This window comes from Neofelis nebulosa, chromosome X (genome assembly GCF_028018385.1).
Source record: "Neofelis nebulosa isolate mNeoNeb1 chromosome X, mNeoNeb1.pri, whole genome shotgun sequence".
In the NCBI taxonomy this organism is placed as follows: Eukaryota; Metazoa; Chordata; class Mammalia; order Carnivora; family Felidae; genus Neofelis; species Neofelis nebulosa.
The window spans coordinates 42,951,017-42,969,431 of record NC_080800.1 but is presented as its reverse complement, the minus strand read 5'-3'; the positions used below and the strand labels follow the sequence as shown (position 1 = coordinate 42,969,431).

Sequence of the window (18,415 nt, the reverse complement as noted above, 5' to 3'; positions counted from 1 at the left end):
TTGAATATATAGATTAATTTGGGGATCCATTTCTCCAGTGTTGATTCTTCATGCCTGGAACATGATATCTCTTTCCATTCTTTGAAACCAATTTTTTTTTTCTTCTGTAAAAATGTGGAGTTCATACTTTTCTCGCTCAAGGCATTCCCAGGAAGTTGATGGATTTTCTTATCATGAGGAACAATGTCCTTTTCTATTACATTGAAAAATGTTTTAATGTCTATAAGGGAAGGCTATTCAATTTCACATTTGATCTTATTTCTGGTCACCTTACTTTTCTTGTTAGGTCTAGAAGTTTTTTAGATGATTCTCTTGGATTTTTTAAGTAAATAATGTTCTTAGACTTCAGCCAAAGACCACCAGGAGCACACCAATGATTAAACAAAGCTGGGTGTATTAGCTCATTGCAACAAGGGAGAATACACACACCGTGGGGAACCATGAGCATCTCAGTTAAGGGTGTTAGGAAAGACATTACAGGATTTGGATTTGTGTTAGATGTGTTTGTGTCGGATCCCCTGAGGTGACAAGGGCTGCACAGTTGCCATTTAACACTCTGGACAGGATACATACGCCAAATGCACAAGCAGTTACCAGAAACAAGATAATGATTAGTCTTCACAATAAACCTTGGAGACAGGGGCCTAGATGACCAAACTCAAGCCATGGAATCATGTCCCAAAGTCCAGCTGGTCTCTAGAGAGCCAGGCGGCTTTTTCTTTTCTTTTGAGAGAGAGAGGGCACAAGTGAGCCAGGGGCAGAGACAGAGGGAGCGGAAGAGAGAGAGAGAGAATCCCACGAGGGGCAGAGAAAGAAAGAGGGAGAGAGAAACGGGGCTCAACTGATGTGGGGCTCAAGCTCACCCAATGCAGGGCTTGAACTCACGAACTGTGAGATCATGACCTGAGCCCAAGTCAGATACTTAACCGACTGAGCTGCCCAGGCGCCCCAGAGGCTTTTACTTTTAGTCTCACTAGAATTTGAGATCATGACCCGAGCCAAAATCAAGTCAAGATGCTTAACCAACTGAGCCACGCAGGCGCCCCAAGAGGGAAAGATTGCTTGAGTGGAGTTAAACAATAGCAGCCCAACAGGCTGGAGTCTCTGAAAAGAACAAAATGTCCCAAGGCTAGTTCCCATTCCTGATGGTCTAGGTCATGCTGATAGGGTTATAATGACCTCAGCAGAAGCATTCTGTGAAGTCAGTGTCCAATTTTTACAGGACCAGGGGTTGAGATTAGTTTTTTGAGGGAAATGTTAGTACCAGAAGGGACCTATAAGAAAGAAATCTACCTTCAGAGGTATTTAAATTTCTTTAATGTTTACTTATTTTTAAGAGACAGACAGAGACAGCATCAGCAGGGGAGGGGCAGAGAGAGAGAGGGAGACTCAGAATCTGAAGCAGGCTCCAGGCTCTGGGCCGTCAGCCCAGAGCCCAACACGGGACTTGAACTCACAGACTGTGAGAACATGACCCAGGCCAAAGTTGGATCCTCAACCGACTGAGCCACCCGGGTGCCCCACTTTGGAGGTATTTAAAACAATAGCTATGAATGGAGCTCCTGGAAGGCTCAGTCTGTTGGGTGTCGGACTTCAGCTCAGGTCATGATCTCGCAGTTCGTGAGTTCGAGCCCCGCATCCGGCTCTGTGCTGACAGCTCAGAGCCTGGAGCCTGCTTTGGATTCTGTGTCTCCCTCCCTCTCTGCCCCTCTCCTGCTTGAATTCTGTCTCTCTCTTTCAAAAATAAACATCAAAAAAAAATAGCTATGAAATTTTTGTCTTGGTGGATGAGTGTGTGTGCCTGAGAGAGAGAGAAATCACATTCAGAGTAGTAGCCATGGTCTGAGAAAACAACCAAGAGCCCGGGGCCAAGCTCGGCACTGACAGTGCGGAACCTGTTTGGGATTCTCTCTCTTTCCCTCTCTCTCTCTACCCCTCCTCCACTCTCTCTCAAAAAATTTTATTTTTAAAAGAAATTTTTAAAAATATAAAAAGTCAACACGCTTCTTTTTTTAAATTAAATATAATTTATTGTCAAATAAATTTGACAGTGCTCATCCCAACAGGTGCCTTCCTCAATGCCCATCACCCACTTTCTCCTCTCCCCCACCCCCCATCAACCCTCAGTTTGTTCTCAGTATTTAAGAATCTCTTATGGTTTGCCTCCCTCCTTCTCTGTAACCCCTCAAAACTGATGGCAATAAGATCTATCTATCCCCTCTGGGGACCATCTCTTGTTAATTATTTCTGAGTTAATAACAGACCAGCCCATGTGTTTTGTAATTTTACTTGGAATCCTGGATTCTACCCTATTACAGGCCAATTTAACTTCATACCCCTAGAAATTCATTTGATGCCTCCAGATGTCTCCCTAACAGGTTCGAGCTGCATTTTCAAAATATCCATGTAGGGGGGCGCCTGGGTGGCTCAGTCGGTTGAGCGTCCGACTTCAGCTCAGGTCATGATCTCACAGTTTGTGGGTTCAAGCCCCGCTTCAGGCTCTGTGCTGACAGCTCAGAGCCTGGAGCCTGCTTCAGATTCTGTATCTCCCTCTCTGTCTGCCCCTCCCCCACTCACACTTTGTCTCACTCTGTTTCTCAAAAATAAATAAATGGGAAAAAAAATTTTTTTAAATCCATATAGGGGCGTGTGGCTGGCTCAGTCAGAAGAGCATGCAACTCTTGATCTCAAAGTTGTGAGTTTGAGCCCCACATTAGGTGTAGAGATTACTTTAAAAAATTTTCAAAATATCCACCAGAACAAAGCCGGCATAATCAGAGGGCAAATCTCCCTCAAACTTGTTGAAAAAGACATATTAATAGGCATGAAACAGGATTCTTAGGAATTCTCCAGAAGCTGATGACTGCAGAGGTGCAGAGCTTGTCCCCAAGATGATGAAACAAGATTAACTTTCTGATTTCTACAACACTCCTTTTTTTCTTTTTATTCCACTGTGGATCTTGACTATTATTGTACTATGATGCCCTCTAGTATCCAACTAAAGTATCTCTCAGGATGATCTCCTTTATTCTCACCCTGTTACTTTTTTTTTTTTTTTTAAAGAAACAGAGGTTTTTTTCTTTAATGTTTATTTATTTTTGAGAGAGAGAGAGAACGTGAACAGGGGAGGGGCAGAGAGAAAGAGGAGAGAGAGAATCCCAACAGGTTCCTCATTATCAGCACAGAGCCCGACCCAGGGCTCGAACTCAGGAACCATGAGATGGTGACCTGAGCTGAGATCAAGAGTCAGATGTTTAACTGACTCCGCCACCCAGGTGCCCCAGATTTTTTTTTTTTTGAAGTATAGTTGGCACACAATGTTATATTAGTTTCAGGTGTACATAGTGATTCATGGTGATTCAATATCTCCGTATGTTATGCTATGCTGAACACCTGCTACCATACAATGCCATTACAGTACCATTGACTATATTCCCTCTGCTGTGCCTTGCATCCCCATGACTTTTTCATTCCATAACTGTCAGCCTGTATGTCCCTCTCCCCTCCACCCCTTTTTGCCCATCCTCTTCCCCTCTGGCAACCATACAACCATCAGTTTGTTTTCTGTTGCTTCTACTTTTAAAGATTTTTTTTTTTGGTTATTTTTAAGTAATCTCTACACCCAACATAGGGGTTGAACTCACAACTCCGACGTAGATGGCAAATCACATGCTCCACTGACTGAGCCAGCCGGCCCCTGCGGGGAAGGGGCAGAGAGAGAGTGGGACAGAAGATTCGAAGCAACCTGTGTGCTGACAGCTGAGAGCCCAATGCAGGGCTCAAACTCACAAATCTTGAGATCATGACCTGAGCCAAAGTCATGCTTCACTGACTGAGCCACCCAGGTGCCCCACTTTTAGAATTCTATTAGGTCTCTCTACTTTTTCTGAAGATTATGGTTGATAATTCCTACCCTTAAAGCAAAAGCTCCCTGGCGATGAAAGGCTCAGTTCACCTGGAAGATAAATCACAGCCAGAACGTGCTCATAGCCACTTTGGAGGTGTTCAAAGGGGCCTCAAGTCTTTGGTTCCTATCCATGTCCTACCTTTACAGTCTTTGCCATGATTGTCTCATTGGAAGTATGACATTCAAGGGGACCATCTCAGCAAGACCCTTAAACTTACCCCATCAATGTTAGTTCAGTGTCAAGGCCAATTTCTCTCTGCTACTGTGGCTAATATCATGAAGTATGTTTGCCAACCTCCAGTCTTATTACAGTTATCTCAAATAATGGCAAGCTATGTAGAATTTCCTTCATTGGTTTGTCCATTTTGATAAGGGTTCCCATAGTGTCTTCAGATGAACATGAAATGAACACTGTAAAAAGCTAGTCATGTTCCCTCAGAAAGCAGAGGGGAAGACTTTTGGCTGCAAGAAAATACAATTTGACATAAACATACTGCAAAGAGAGTTATTACAGCTGATTTAAACAATAAATCAGGCCCTTGACAATGTCACCGAGGCATACTATTAAAAAGTCAGCACTTTTTTTTTTTAAGAGGAATTTTTAGGGGTGCCTGGGTGGTTCAGTCAATTAAGCATGCGAGTTTGGCTCAGGGCATGATCTCATGGTTTGTGAGTTCGAGCCCCGTGTCTCAAAAATAAATAAACATTTAAAAAATAAAGAGGAATTTTAAAATATTTATGTATGTATGTATTTATTTATTTTGAGAGACAGAGTGTGCGCACATGATCAGGGGAGGGGCAGAGAGAGAGAGAGAATCACAAGCAGGCTTCACACTGTCAGCACAGAGCATGATGTGGGGCTCAATCCCACAAACCATGAGATCATGCCCTGAGCCAAAATCAAGAGTCGGACGTTTAACTGAGCCATCCAGGTGCCTCGAAAATCAGCACTTTGTAATTCCCAAATACAGAAATGAAGAGAAGGACATCTCCTTTATTAAACAAAATGATCTCTCTCTTAGATAAATGAAACAAACCATCTCTTCATATGGATTTCTGCCCTTTCGGTTCTAAGGTATCCATCAAATGAATTATCTTTTTCATAGCAAAAGTTTGGTTACTGCAATTCTGAAATCTCCCTGGTGAAATCATGCCAGTTAGAGAGATAAACATAGGTGTTGACATTTCACTGAGAAAACATGAAGGAAGCAGGTATGTGGCCAGAAGGAGGCAGTTTTAGACTGAGGAGATCCCACAAGAATTGCAATGCACCATAAGGATGGTGCTTGTGTAACTGTGTCTCCAGATTTTGGCCAAAGGCCAATTGTCACTGATCATGGGCCAGGAATAAAAACTCTCCTGACTCTGGGAAGATGAAACTAAACAAAACAATTCTCAGGGACACAAAGACAAAACTGACAAAGAAATTCATGTAAGTGTTGTTCGTTTTATTGTGAAATACACATAACATCAAAATTACCATCTTAACCATTTTTAAGTATACATTTCAGTAGTATTAAATACATTCATAAGATCGTGCAGCTATCACCACCATCCATCTCCATAACTTTTTTTATCTTACAAAATGGAAACTCTGTACTCATTGAACACTAACTCCCTATTCCCCTTCCTCCTGACAACCCACCATTCTACTTTCTGTCTGTGATCTTGACTATTCTAAGTACCTCATATACGTGGACTCATACAGTATTCATCTTTCGGGGAGTGGCTTATCTCACTCAGCATAATGTCCTCAGTGTTTATCCATGTTGTAGTGTGTGTCAGAATCTCCTTTCTTTAGAAAAAAAAATATTTTAATGTTTATTTTTGAGAGAGAAACAGAGGCAGAGCTTGGGTGGGGTGAAGGGCAGAGAGAGAGAGGGAGACACAGAATCCGAAGCAGGCTCCCGGCTCTGAGCTGTCAGCCCAGAGACTGATGCGGGGCTCGAACTCACGAACTGTGAGATCATGACCTGAGCAGAAGGTGGACACTCAACTGACTGAACCACCCAGGCGCCCAGAATTTCCTTTCTTAAAGGCTGAATAATATTCCATTTTAGGTATAGATCACATTTTGCTGATCCATTCATCCTCTGATGGACAGTTGTGTTGCTTCCATGTTTTAGCTGTTGTGAATAATGCTGCTGTGAACATGTGTGAACAGATACCTATTTGAGACTGCTTCCACATAAGATTTTCTAATGGTGATCCAAGCCTTGTTTGTCCAAAGGATGCTGGTCTGAGGAAACCTGAGCTCCTTAGCCTCCCAGGGCCAGCTTGAGAATAAATGTGTCAGGGCCATTTTTTTTTGTCTTCCTATAGACTTTTCTTTTTGTTGTGTAGTAACAATCAACTATGTAACTAAATAGAACACTTATATATTTACTATACACAATTAGACAGACCATAGGAGCAGGTGGTAGAAAGCTACAAAACAATTTTCCAAGTAACACTACATATCTGATCAGATAACCACAGTCCCAGGGATCCTTATTCCTAGGAAAACAAACAAAACAAATAAACCCAATGCAGGGGGCCTCACTGAAATGTCTAGATTCAAGTCACTGTGAACTTCCTTCCAAGCATGGGCGGGGAGGTGACTTAATTAGCTGGAGACACAAGGTGTTGTAGATAGGAACACTATTACTGAGTTGAAGGTCACAGAGCAAGGAAGTGAGGGTTTCTGCTGAACCTCCTTCATTTATGTTAATGCACATCAGTCAAAGACCATCAGAACACAGCTGCAGTCAAAACCAAATTGGGTTTATTGGCTTGCTGCAGTGAGGGAGCCCACACACCATAGGGAGCTGTGGAGTATCTGAAAAAGGGGTGTTGGAAGTGAGCGATTATGGGATTTGAGCTTATGTTAGATGGCTTTTGTAGTTTTCAGGGTACAGTCTTGCACTAATTTTGTTAAATTTGTTTCTAAGTGTTTTTATTCTTTTGGATGCTATTGCAACTGGAATTGTTTTCTTAATTTCAGTTTTTGGATTGTTCATTGCTAGTATATAGAAATACAATTGAGTTTTATAATATTGATCTTATATCCTGCAACCTTTCTGGTCTCATTCATTAACTCTAATGGGTTTATTGTGGATTCCTTAAGATTATCCACGTGTCTTGGGGCGCCTGGGTGGCGCAGTCGGTTAAGCGTCCGACTTCAGCCAGGTCATGATCTCGCGGTCCGTGAGTTCGAGCCCCGCGTCAGGCTCTGGGCTGATGGCTCAGAGCCTGGAGCCTGCTTCCGATTCTGTGTCTCCCTCTCTCTCTGCCCCTCCCCCGTTCATGCTCTGTCTCTCTCTGTCCCAAAAATAAATAAAAAACGTTGAAAAAAATTAAAAAAAAAAAAGATTATCCACGTGTCAGATCATGTCATTTGCAAATGGAAATAATTTCACTTCTGCCTTTCCACTACAGATGCCTTTTTTTCTTGCCTAAGTGCCCTGGCTAGAACCTTCAGTACAATGTCAAATAGAAGTGGTAGAAGTGGTGAGGGAACATCCTCATCTTTTTTCTTTTTTAAGTAAGTTCTACGCCCAATGTGGGGCTTGAACTCATCATCCTGAGATCAAGAGTCACATGCTCTACCAACTGAGCCAGCCAGGCACCCCTGGAACATCCTTGTCTTGATCCCGATCCCTGCAGGAAAAATTTTCAGCCTTTTACTGTTAAGTATGATGTTAGCTGTGGGGTTTTGTCCTTTATCAGGCTGAAGAAGTTCTCTTCTATTTCTCGTTTGTTGATGATATGTTACTTCCCACCTTAACACAACATACTTACAAGGACATTAGCTCACAGTTCCTTAACTGGGATCTCCGCTTAGGGTCTCACAAAACTGAAATGAATGTGTTGGGAAGGGCTGCAGCCTCATCTGAGGCTTGACTGGGGAAGGATTCAAGCCCACCCAGGTCATTGGCAGAATTCAGTTCCTTGCAGTTGAAGGACTGGGGGCTTTGATTTCTTGCTGGCTGTCAGCTGGTGGCCACCTTCAGTTCCTAGAGGCTACCTAGAGGTAAGGGAGTGGGAATCACCTCACAACGTGGTCATTTCAATAGAGTACGCAGTTAGTTAGACATCAGCTGGAGGCAAAGACAGTGATAAATAGGTGACACATTAGAAGCCTGAGGGCAGGGGTGCCTGGGTGGCTCAGTCAGGTAAATGTCCAATTCTAGATCTCAGCTGAGGTCATGATCTGACAGTGAGTTCGAACCCTGCATCAGGATCTGTGCTGATGGTGTGGAGCCTGCCTGGGATTCTGTCTCTCCTTCTCTCTTCCCCTCCCTCACTTGTGTGCTCTCTCTCTCTCTCTCTCTCTCTCTCTCTCTCTCTCTCTCTCAAAATAAATAAATAAACTTTAAAAGAAGTCTGAGGGCACCACACCCTGACTTTGTGGCTTTTAGCATCCGGGCCTTACAGCTTCCAATACCCCAGGGCTGACAGACCAAGAGCCTCAGGTGCAGAACATGCACTTTTCTCTTCAACCTCTGCCCCAGGGTAACCTATAGCTCCATTAAAATATATTTGCATTATGGTTTCAACCCCCACACCAACAGCCCCTCCTCCCTGGGGAAAGATGGCTGTGACAGTTCCATCAAGAACCTTGTAGGGCCAGGGGCGCCTGGGTGGCTCAGTCAGTTAAGCGTCCGACTTCAGCTCAGGTCACGATCTCGCGGTCCGCGAGTTCGAGCCCCGCGTCGGGCTCTGGGCTGATGGCTCAGAGCCTGGAGCTTGCTTCCGATTCTGTGTCTCCCTCTCTCTCTCTGCCCCTCCCCCGTTCATGCTGTGTCTCTCTCTGTCTCAAAAATAAATAAACGTTAAAAAGAAATTTTAAAATAAATGGAAAATAAAAAAAAAAGAACCTTGTAGGGCCAAAAACTTCCCCTCCCAACTGGTAAGAGGAGTCCCTTAGATGAATGGAAAAAACCTCAGTTGGAGACCACCCAAGCTATGACCCATACCCTCTGCAAACATAAAAAGAAAAGACACCCCTAGCCCTGGAGTAGTTGTTGCCTCTGGGCTTGCCCACCCTCCCTTCTTGACAGTGTATTGTCCTTAATAAACTGCTTTGTGCTTGCTACCTTCCTTCTGGCTGTCTTTCTTTGAGCAAGGATCATCACAAGAGTCTTTCCTGGGGAATCCAAGAACCCAGACCTCCATTCACACAAATGCAGACTCTCCCATCCGTAACAGTGTCAACCTCATTTCTAACATAATTATGTACACGTAAGCCCATATATCTGCTCACCTTTGGTTATGCACACTTTCAAAGGGAAGGGGATTACACAACATTGTGGACACCAGAGGGCGCCTGGGTGGCTCAGTCAGTTGAGCATCTGACTTCAGCGCAAGTCCCCCCCCCCCCCCCCCCCGTCTGGCTGGCTGCTGTCAGCGGGGAGCCTGCTTCGGATCATCTGTCTCCCTCTCTCTCTGTCCCTCCCCCCTCTCAAAACTAAATAAACATTAAAGAAAGAGAAAAAGATTGTGGACACCAGGAGGCAAGGATCATGGGAACCACCTTAAACGTGTTCATCACACTGTGGCTGGGTATATCATCTTCAGGTCCATAAAAGGATGTGTATAATGATTTTCATTGTAAAATTGTTACACTGCAGAGATGGAGACAGAATCAATGGATTAGATATACTCACAGCAACATAAATGGGTCTTTCTTTTCTTCACTTTTAATTTATGCTGTGTTAGCATACTTTGTTTTAATTCCAAAATGAAAATAATCTTTATCTTTTTATCTAATTTTAATAGTAATACATATCCATTGCAACATTTTTCAGACAGCAGAGAGAAGTGTGAAGGAGAAACTGACAAACCATTATTTATTGCCTCACCCCGAAATAACTACTAACATTACTTTCCCAACATTTTTTGCCCAATGGATACACAAATTTTACCAGTTTTGTTTCTTTTGATATATCATTTTAAGTGACTTGAAATCCTTTCTTGAGCAATATATGGGTGAAATCTATGTATCTATGTATCCATCCTCGCCCACAGTAGCGAGTAACTGTTTATTCACTGAACAAGTCATATATCTCCTCCCAGGGAGGGAGAGGTGGGGACCAGACCCCCATTCCACTCCACTGAGTCCATTTTTCTTGCCTGTCTGCTAAGGGACAGCAAGGTCTGTTGCCCCGGCAACTGCCCTCCTACTGCCATGGCAACCGCCATCGCAGGCTCCAGCTTTCCACCTTGCCCCTTGGGCATCTCCATGGCGATGGGCTGGACGGAGGGGCTACTGGTGCTCCCAAGCTGCGCCTGCGTGGAGTGGCGGCAGAGGGGTGGGCAGGGGAGGGCCGGGTTCCCTGGTGTGCGCAGCCGCAGAGCACCGCAGCCTTGCCCGCTAGCCCAGGTGCTGCGCATTTGCCAGCCAGTCCGCCCGTCCGGAGCCCGGCTCGCTGGGGCAGCATGGCGTGGTCGCCACTGCTCGGCGGGCCGCGGGCCGGGGGCGTCGGCCTTTTGGTGCTGCTGCTGTTGGGCTTACTTCGGCCTCCCCCTGCGTTCTGCGCACGGCCGGGAAAGGTGGGACACCAGTCGGGTTCGGGGTGGGGGTGGGGAGAAGGGTGCTGCAGGCAAGGGTCTGCGCTCGGCTGCTGGCCCTTCATCCTCGCTGGCCCTTGCTCCCGGACGTGCGGGGAGGTCGGTCAGGGTGGCCTGGGGTGCAGCCGCCAGTCGGCGCCCAGGCCATGCCGGACTCGGTCTCTGGGTGTGTGGGTGGCGGTGTGCGGGGCTCGCCTGGCAGCCGCGCCCAGCCCATCCTTGGCACTTGGCGCAGGCCGGGCCTCGCCCCGGCGTCGCCTGTGCGCTTTCCATGGGACTAGCGCGTATTCGGGAAGGGAGTGCGCGCACCGGTCTGTGTGCACGAGATGCTATGACAGGGGCGTGAGAACGTGATGGCCCTGTAAGTGTGTGTCCTTTGATGTCAGCGCTTCCAAGCGTCCATACAGAGGTGCGGTTGTGGGTCTGAGTGTGCATCGTGTGTGATGCCGGTGGTGTTCCTGCGTGTGACTTGTCTCAGTGACACCGTGTGTTGGTGAATCCTATGGTGATGACTGACCTTTGGGCGTGTCTATGTGTGTGTGAGACAGAGAGGGAGGGAGAGAGAGAGAGAGAGAGAGAGAGAGAGAGAGAGAGAGAGGCAGGCGGGGGGGGGGGGGAGAAAGAGATTTCATCTTTGGGAGGGAATACTTTTTGCATTCCCATGTGCACATCCCATTTGGGTTCTGTTGGACCGAGTGACTAGGATTTTGTATGGGTGTTCATGAGGCTGTTTCTCTGTCTCTTTGTGGAGCTGTGTCATTGTGGGGAGAGGAGCCATGATGTCTCTGTGCTGCATTGTGTCTTTTTTTTTTTTTTTTTTTTTTTTTTTTTTGCATTGTGTCTTTAAGGATGGTGCGTGTCCACGCATCTGGGTAGCTTGGCGATTGTAACTGCATGAGCAGCCGTGTGTGTGAACGTGTGCGGTTCCTTGTGAGTGGATGTGGCAGTTTTGCGTTGCGCATGTGACATCTCAACACCTGCTAGTCCATGTGAGTGTGTGTGAGGTTGTGATTGCTGGTGAGTGTGTGGTTCCCCAGGGGCTGAGGGGTTGTGGCGCACAGGGCGCTTGGAGCACAACATCCTCCAACTCTTCAGCGCTGTCGGCGTCAAGGATGGGGGATTTAAGAATTATTAAATATTTTACATATGGCGTAATATAGTTAACATACATGTATGATGTAGCAAATAATGATAAAATAACCCCCATGTCTACCCACCACTCAGTTTAAGAAATAGAGCATGATCAGTAGTTAGAAGCCTCTGGTGCCCCTGCGCACAGCAACCCTCTCCTCCAGAATCATTATCCTGTATTTTCTGTTCATTGATTCCTTACTTTTTAAAGGAATCCTCATATAGGTATATATGTCTAAACAATATGTTGTTTTAGCCTTTCCTCATAGAAATGGAATCATGCCAGGCATCTGGCTCCTAGTTGTCACTAGGGGTCACTAGGAAGTCATCAGGATGTCTTAGGCCGCCTGAAATCGAATTCCAACCTCCTTTTTGTTTTTGTTTTTGTTTTGGCTGTGCATCGGTTGTGAGATACGTCCACCATCCACATTTCCACATTGAAGTGCATGGCTGTAATTCGTTTACAAAAGTCAATTGCTGCATAATATTTTATTTTCTGAGTATATTGCCAGTATATGAGTATATCATGGTTTTATAAATGCATTCTCAATAAGCCCATAGACATCTGGGTTGTTTCCAGGCTTTTGTCCTCCCCTTCTCCACTTTTATGCTATTTCAAACAGTGTACCACCCCAGGAGTGGGTCACAGGATTTGTGCGTCTTTTTAGACATTGCCAAATTGTTTTTTCAAAGTTATTCTGGCAGTTGAATTCCCACCAGCAGTGTATGAGAGTTTCCATTTTTTCCACAGCCACGCCAACATTGGACATTATTAGACAGTTTGATTTTTGGCAATCTTTTGGACGCACTGTGCATAGTAGCTCATTGGCATTTTAATTTGCATTTTCCTCACTACTAATGAGGTGCCCTATGTCTCATATTTAGTAACTGAGTTTCATTTTTTGTGAAATATTTGATCATCAGTTTTCCCTAGGTTTAGTTTGTTTGCCTCTTTGCTTTTTAGGCATTCTTTGTGTATCTGATGCCAATCCTTTATTTGTGTTGCAGGCATCTTCTCCCATTCACTCTATTTGTGGTGTCTTGGGATAACAGGAAATCCTTAATTTGAATGGAGTCAAACGTATTCATCTTTTCCTTTCCATTGCTCCCGCATTAGGATCATTTGTTGTCCCTGCATGAGTCTTTGAAGGAGTTGATCCTGTCTGCTCGGAGTGTCCCTTCCATTGTGTAGCAAGTGTCAAGATCTGTTCAATCTTATCACTTCCTTCTGCTCTATTGAATCTGCTATTTAACTGGCCTGTTTTAAATTTTTTTTAACATTTCATTTTCAAGTAATCTCTACAGCCAACGTGGGGGGCTCAAACTTACAACCCCGAGATCAAGAGTCCCACGCTCTTCTGACTGAGCCAGCCAGGCGTCCCTTGCCTATTTAATTTTTAATTTCATTTAAAACTTATTTCTAGGGGCGCCTGGATACGTCAGTCAGAAGAGCTTGCGACTCTTGATCTCGGGGTTGTAAGTTCGAGCCCCCCACGTTGGCTGTAGAGATTACCTAAATAAAAACAAAAACAAACAAAGAACAAAACATATTTCTAGATGTTCGATGTGTTTCTTTTTCAACTCTTCATGGTCATTTTTATGGTCTTTTTTTCCTTACTCGCACTTCTGATACCTTTTTAAAATTTCTTTAAACTTTTTGAAATTGTTTTAAAACTGTCCAAATTGAAAATTAGTCATTGGGTAATTTATTCTAAAGAAAGACGTACACACAAGCCAAATAATATATGAACAAGGTTATTTATCCCAACATGATAAGAACAGCAAAAGATTGGGGGCACCTGGCTGGCCTAGTGGGTGAAGCGTGAGGCTTTTGATGGGGCTGAGTTCAAGCCCCACTTTGGGTGTAAAGATTACTTAAAAAATAAAATATTAAAAAAAAAAAGAATAGCAAAAGATTGGAAACACCCTAAATGTCCATCAATTGAAGACTAGTTAAATAAAATATGTACATCCACAGGAAAACAATTCAATGCAGAGGAAAGAAAAGGAGAGGGAGAGAGGAGGGGGAGAAGGAGAGAGGGAGATGGAGGAAGAGAGAGAGGAAGGGGAGGAAGAGAAGGGAGAGAGAGAGAGAGAGGAAGGGAGGGAGTGAGGAGAAAGAAAAGGGATAGGGGAAAGATGAACTTAAAGGTATTGATCTAGATATAGATTCCAAAGTTCAAGGTGCAGAGCAGTCTGCTATCTCTTGGGTAACACAAGTGAACAATAAATAGGAACCCATAAAATGCAGATATGGTTCTTCTAGTCCATAACATCAATACAGAAAAATCTATGGCTGTCATGTCTGCCATCACCACTCCTGTTAAAAAAAAGAAAAAGAAAAAGAAAAACTGTTCTTCAGCAGCCCCGGGGCAAATTGAATCACTAGGAAACCATTGCGGGGTTGAGGATCTATAGGGGGCTTTGGTTGTCTTAAGTATATCTGGAGATATTTGGGGGTCTCCAGTGGCCTTAGGGGTGTCTGGGTATATTTGCGGGGCCACAGTGCCTTTGGTGGCATCTGGGGATTTTCGAGGTCCATGGAGATCCCCTGGGTGGGTGGGGTGGGGGTGGGGGGGTCCCTGGCCTGACGGACGCTGACATCTCTTCCCCCACCTCCTCGTCCTCGTCTTCTGGCAGGAACTCCGCGGCCTGGGCGCAGCCTCGTCGCCCATGGCGGAGGCTGGAGCTCCCCGCCGCTTCCGGCGAGCAGTGCCCCGCGGCGAAGGGGCGGGGGCTATGCAGGAGCTGGCGCGGGCGCTGGCGCACCTGCTGGAGGCCGAAAGGCAGGAGCGAGCGCGGGCAGAGGCGCAGGAGGCCGAGGATCAGCAGGCGCGCGTCCTAGCACAGCTGCTGCGCGCCTGGAGCGCACCCCGCACTAACGACCCCGCGCTGGGCCTGGAGGACGACCCCGACGCGCCCGCCGCGCAGCTAGCCCGCGCCCTGCTCCGCGCCCGTCTGGACCCTGCAGCCCTCGCGGCCCAGCTCGTCCCTGCCCCTGCTCTCAGACCCCGGCCCCCAGTCTACGACGACGGCCCCACGGGCCCGGATGCAGAGGACGCCGGCGAGGAGACGCCAGATGTGGACCCGGAGCTGCTGAGGTAGCCCAGCAAGGGGCGGGCAGGGGGCGGTGCCTGCATCCTGCCGGGGGAAGGAAGGCGAGGGGGACGGCTGGGGCCTGCCTCACAGCGTGGTGCCAACACCTAGGCCCTGGGACCCTAGGAGGGAGTGAGGAGCTGGACCCAGGGTGTAGAGTCGGAGATGTCTGGCTGGGGAGAAAGTGGGGGAACGGGACTCTCGGTCCCGGGGAGGGGACTCCAATGTCTGCTTCCTGGGGGGAGTAGTGGGGGGCAGGGAAACTATAGTTTCTGGGATGGGAGGCAGGGACAGCTGGAAAGCTGTGGGCTGGGGACGCCTGGGTGGGGAGGAGGCTGGTGACTGCTGGGTCCCCAGGCAGTATGGGGTTGCAGGGTCATCTGGGACCTAGGCCCGCGATGTTGATGAGCGGGCACATTCTCCGTGCCTTCCACTCGGCTCTCCTGCAGGTACTTGCTGGGGCGGATCCTGGCGGGGAGCGCGGACCCCGAGGCTGTGGCTGCCCCGCGCCGCCTCCGCCGCGCCGCGGACCAGGATCTGAGCCCGGAGGTGCCCCCTGAGGGTGTGCTGGGAGCCCTGCTGCGGGTGAAGCGCCTGGAGAACCCTTCGCCCCAGGCGCCGGTGCGCCGCCTCCTGCCCCCCTGAGCACCGCCTGAATCCTGCGCGCCCTCCGGCCCAGGACCACTCACCCCAACACCCCACCTGCTCCCCGTCGGCACACTGAGAGCGGCTTACCCCGTCAGCTGCAGTTGCTGCCCTTGGACTCCCAAGGTCCCCGCCCTTGCCCCCACAATAAATGCGATCTAAAGCAGCTGTTTGCTTGTCTGAGTGGCAGTTTCTAGGGGGCTGGTGGGCTGTATGGTGATGGCTGCCCTTAGACAAAGGCATAGGGACCCCTGCCCTGGGGCGGTAGAGACACCCTCCCCACTCTAAAGCCTCTTCTCGCAGGAGGCGGCATCCATAAAGACAATGGTAGTAACCACCCAGATCCCATGCCCCACTCCGGAAGGCTTGGAGGACTCTTTCAGGGGCCCGCAGTAGCATCTTTCTAGGGTCCATCCTTCTGAGGACCAAGGGGTGGCTGTGAGGTGGGAGCAGAGGTTGGGCTGTATGGAAGGGGGGGGGGGGGTCCAGAAGCACACGTGAGCGCTTCCAGATGCAGGGAGGGGCTCTCAGTGGGAAGAGAGGGAGCAAGCTGCAGGCCTTATCCCGGCTTGGAACTCCGAGTCTGAGAAATTAGAACCTGGGGCTCCAGGTCATTAACAAAGTGTCTTTGTCAGGGCAGAAAGCTAGGGTGCATTTTGAGTTAGCTTGATTTCTAATGTTGACATACTGAGTTCCGCAGTATAGAGGCTCGCTCTACCTGTACTCTCACCCAGCCCTGCACTATTGGGAGTTGGTGTGGTGGTAGTTGGTTTATGCTCCTGCCCTTTGCACTGGCTATTCCCTCTGCCCCAGGTTACCTGCGAATTTTTGCGCAAATGTCACCTACTCGATAAGGCTTTCCTCGACCTCCCCCACTTTTTATTCCTACACCTGCCTTATGTTAGATCTAGGAGGGCAGGGATTTTTAAGTGTCTGTGCCTCTCCATCCTTTGCATTCAAAGCAGGGCCTGGCACACAGTGGGCTCCCCCCGCCAGCATTTCTTGAATGAAAGAAATCTCACAAGTAACATTCTCCCCAGTTTCACTCCCACCCACAGAACACTTGGCACAGAGGCAGCTTTGAAACCTGAGAACACCATTTATTTTTGCACAAAATCTCTTAGCTCAACAGTAACCAGTACTATGCCCTACATTATCAGATGCCCATCACCAAACAAAAAACTCCCTGAGAGAGAGGGATTCATCTATCCCCAGTACACCAACAGTGTCCCCACACAGCTAGCTGCTCCCGAGGTTGCATGTCTAGGAACCACCACCCTGGCCTGGGGGAGGGCCGCTTTTCTTGACCAAGATCTTTAGGCCACAGAGCAGCCGCAGCGGCACATGGCCTTCTCGTGCCGGCCCTTCTCCCCACCTGGCCCTGCCACGGCCTCTTTTGCCATGGCCTCCCGGACTTTTTGGATCTCATGGATGAGCAGGGTGAAGGCCTCCTCTACACCTTGCCGCGTCTTGGCTGAGGTCTCCACGAAGGGGGCTCCCCAGCTCTTCGCAAGGGCTGCAGCGGCCGCACGAGCGTCTCCGGTGGTGGTCACAAGGTCACACTTGTTGCCCACAAGGACCAGGGGCTGGGTGTGGTGAGGGCCCCAGGTGGCCCGCATCTGCTGCAGCTGGGCTAAAGATGAGGGGTCATCCAGGGCGAAGACCCCCAGCACACCATCCCCGATCGCCACACACTGGTCACGCAGGGCCCTATGGGTGGCCTGCCCTGCCGTGTCCAGGACATTCAGAATGCAGCCCCCGTGGCCCAGGGCCACCTCCTTCCAGTAGGAATCCTGGATCGTGGGGTCGTGGTCTTCCACGAAGCACTGGTGGTTCAGCTGGATGGTGAGCGCACTCTTGCCCACGCCACTCGCGCCCACCACTACCGCCTTGTACTCAGGCAGCTGCTTGCTGACACCCTTGGGGGGTCCCTGCGCCCTCTGGCTCTCCTCCTGGGAGCTAAGGCTCCACGTGCCCAGGCCCAGATCAAACATGTTAGGCTTTCTTGGCAGTGCCATTACCCCGTGGGCAGCTCAGGGAAGGGATGTGAACACCAGACCCTACGAGGGAAAGAGAAGAAAAGACAATGGGGACGGGGGTAGGTTAGGCAAGACCATTTGGGGGCAAGGGGACAGTTGGATGGCATCGCATCACTTTCCCTAAGGGCCTAGGTGTGTGCGAATCACCCTCTAATATGCTATATACGTTATTTATGTTGCTTAATTTCTGTCTCATTCCCTCTATGTGAAGGCAGTGATTTAAAAAAGTTTTATTTACTTTTAATTGATAGACCATAAAGCTAATCCAGTTAAAGTGCACAATTCACTGTTTTTTAGTACATTCAACTGTTCTGCAACCATCACCATAATCTTTTTTTTTACCCTTTAAGTAATCTCTACACCCAACACGTGACTCGAACCTACAACCTCGAGGTCTGGAGTCGCATGCGCCCCCACCATCACCATAATCTACTTTTAAAATATTTCCATCACCCGGAAAAGAAATCTCCTGCCCATTAGCAGTCCCTCCCTGTTCCGGAGGAGGGAGAGCAGGGATTTTGGTCAGTTTTTATTTGGTTTTGTATCACTGTTGATTGATCCCCAAGCCCCACATAGTGCCCCATTGCATATTATATGCTGAGCAACATTCCTGCCCCCAGGGAGTTTGTATTCTAAAAGGTGGAGACAATAAACCAAGTAAATCAGCAAATTATGAGGTCAGCTATCCATTAACATTAGAATTTAGCCTTTATTACCTATTCAGCATACAGCTATTGAGAACCTACTGTGTGGCAAGGACAAACAACTGGGAAAATTGTTACCAAACCCTGGCTGCCAGGAACTTGTCATTCTAGTCAGGAAAACAGACAACAAAGGGGAATCAGCAAAATGTATCTCAACAATAGGTGATAAACATGCAGAAGGGGATTGGTTAATGTTAGGCATTCTTATTATTATTTAATTTTCATGCATTATTTCCAGAGTTTTCCTGAAGCGCCAGGCATTGTGATGGGTGTGGGGAAGGAAGGTGGGAGGTGTGGGGGTGGGGAAGTGGCAGCGAACAAAATAGACTAAAATCCCTGCC

At 47.7% G+C, this 18,415-nt stretch overlaps 2 protein-coding genes across 2 annotated transcripts; one reads left to right on the top strand and one right to left on the bottom strand.

Moving 5' to 3' along the window:
- Nucleotides 1-10,233: 10,233 nt before the first annotated feature.
- On the top strand, nt 10,234-15,500 carry PCSK1N (proprotein convertase subtilisin/kexin type 1 inhibitor). The gene is made up of 3 exons (XM_058712251.1): nt 10,234-10,441; nt 14,231-14,691; nt 15,136-15,500. The coding sequence occupies exons 1-3, from the start codon at nt 10,328-10,330 to the stop codon at nt 15,329-15,331; spliced, it is 771 nt and encodes a 256-aa protein (XP_058568234.1). The 5' UTR covers nt 10,234-10,327; the 3' UTR covers nt 15,332-15,500.
- Nucleotides 15,501-16,406: 906 nt separating this feature from the next.
- ERAS (ES cell expressed Ras) lies at nt 16,407-17,701 on the bottom strand. Its single transcript, XM_058712252.1, has one exon. The coding sequence runs from the start codon at nt 17,347-17,349 to the stop codon at nt 16,648-16,650; it is 702 nt and encodes a 233-aa protein (XP_058568235.1). The 5' UTR covers nt 17,350-17,701; the 3' UTR covers nt 16,407-16,647.
- Nucleotides 17,702-18,415: the final 714 nt, after the last annotated feature.

Bases quoted from the DNA above. Each gene is read 5' to 3' on its own strand.
- PCSK1N (XM_058712251.1), top strand. From the start codon at position 10,328: ATGGCGTGGTCGCCACTGCTCGGCGGGCCGCGGGCCGGGGGCGTCGGC. The intron at 10,442-14,230 runs GTGGGACACCAG...GTCTTCTGGCAG, and splicing joins TCTGCGCACGGCCGGGAAAG to GAACTCCGCGGCCTGGGCGC. The intron at 14,692-15,135 runs GTAGCCCAGCAA...GCTCTCCTGCAG, and splicing joins GTGGACCCGGAGCTGCTGAG to GTACTTGCTGGGGCGGATCC.
- ERAS (XM_058712252.1), bottom strand. From the start codon at position 17,349: ATGGCACTGCCAAGAAAGCCTAACATGTTTGATCTGGGCCTGGGCACG.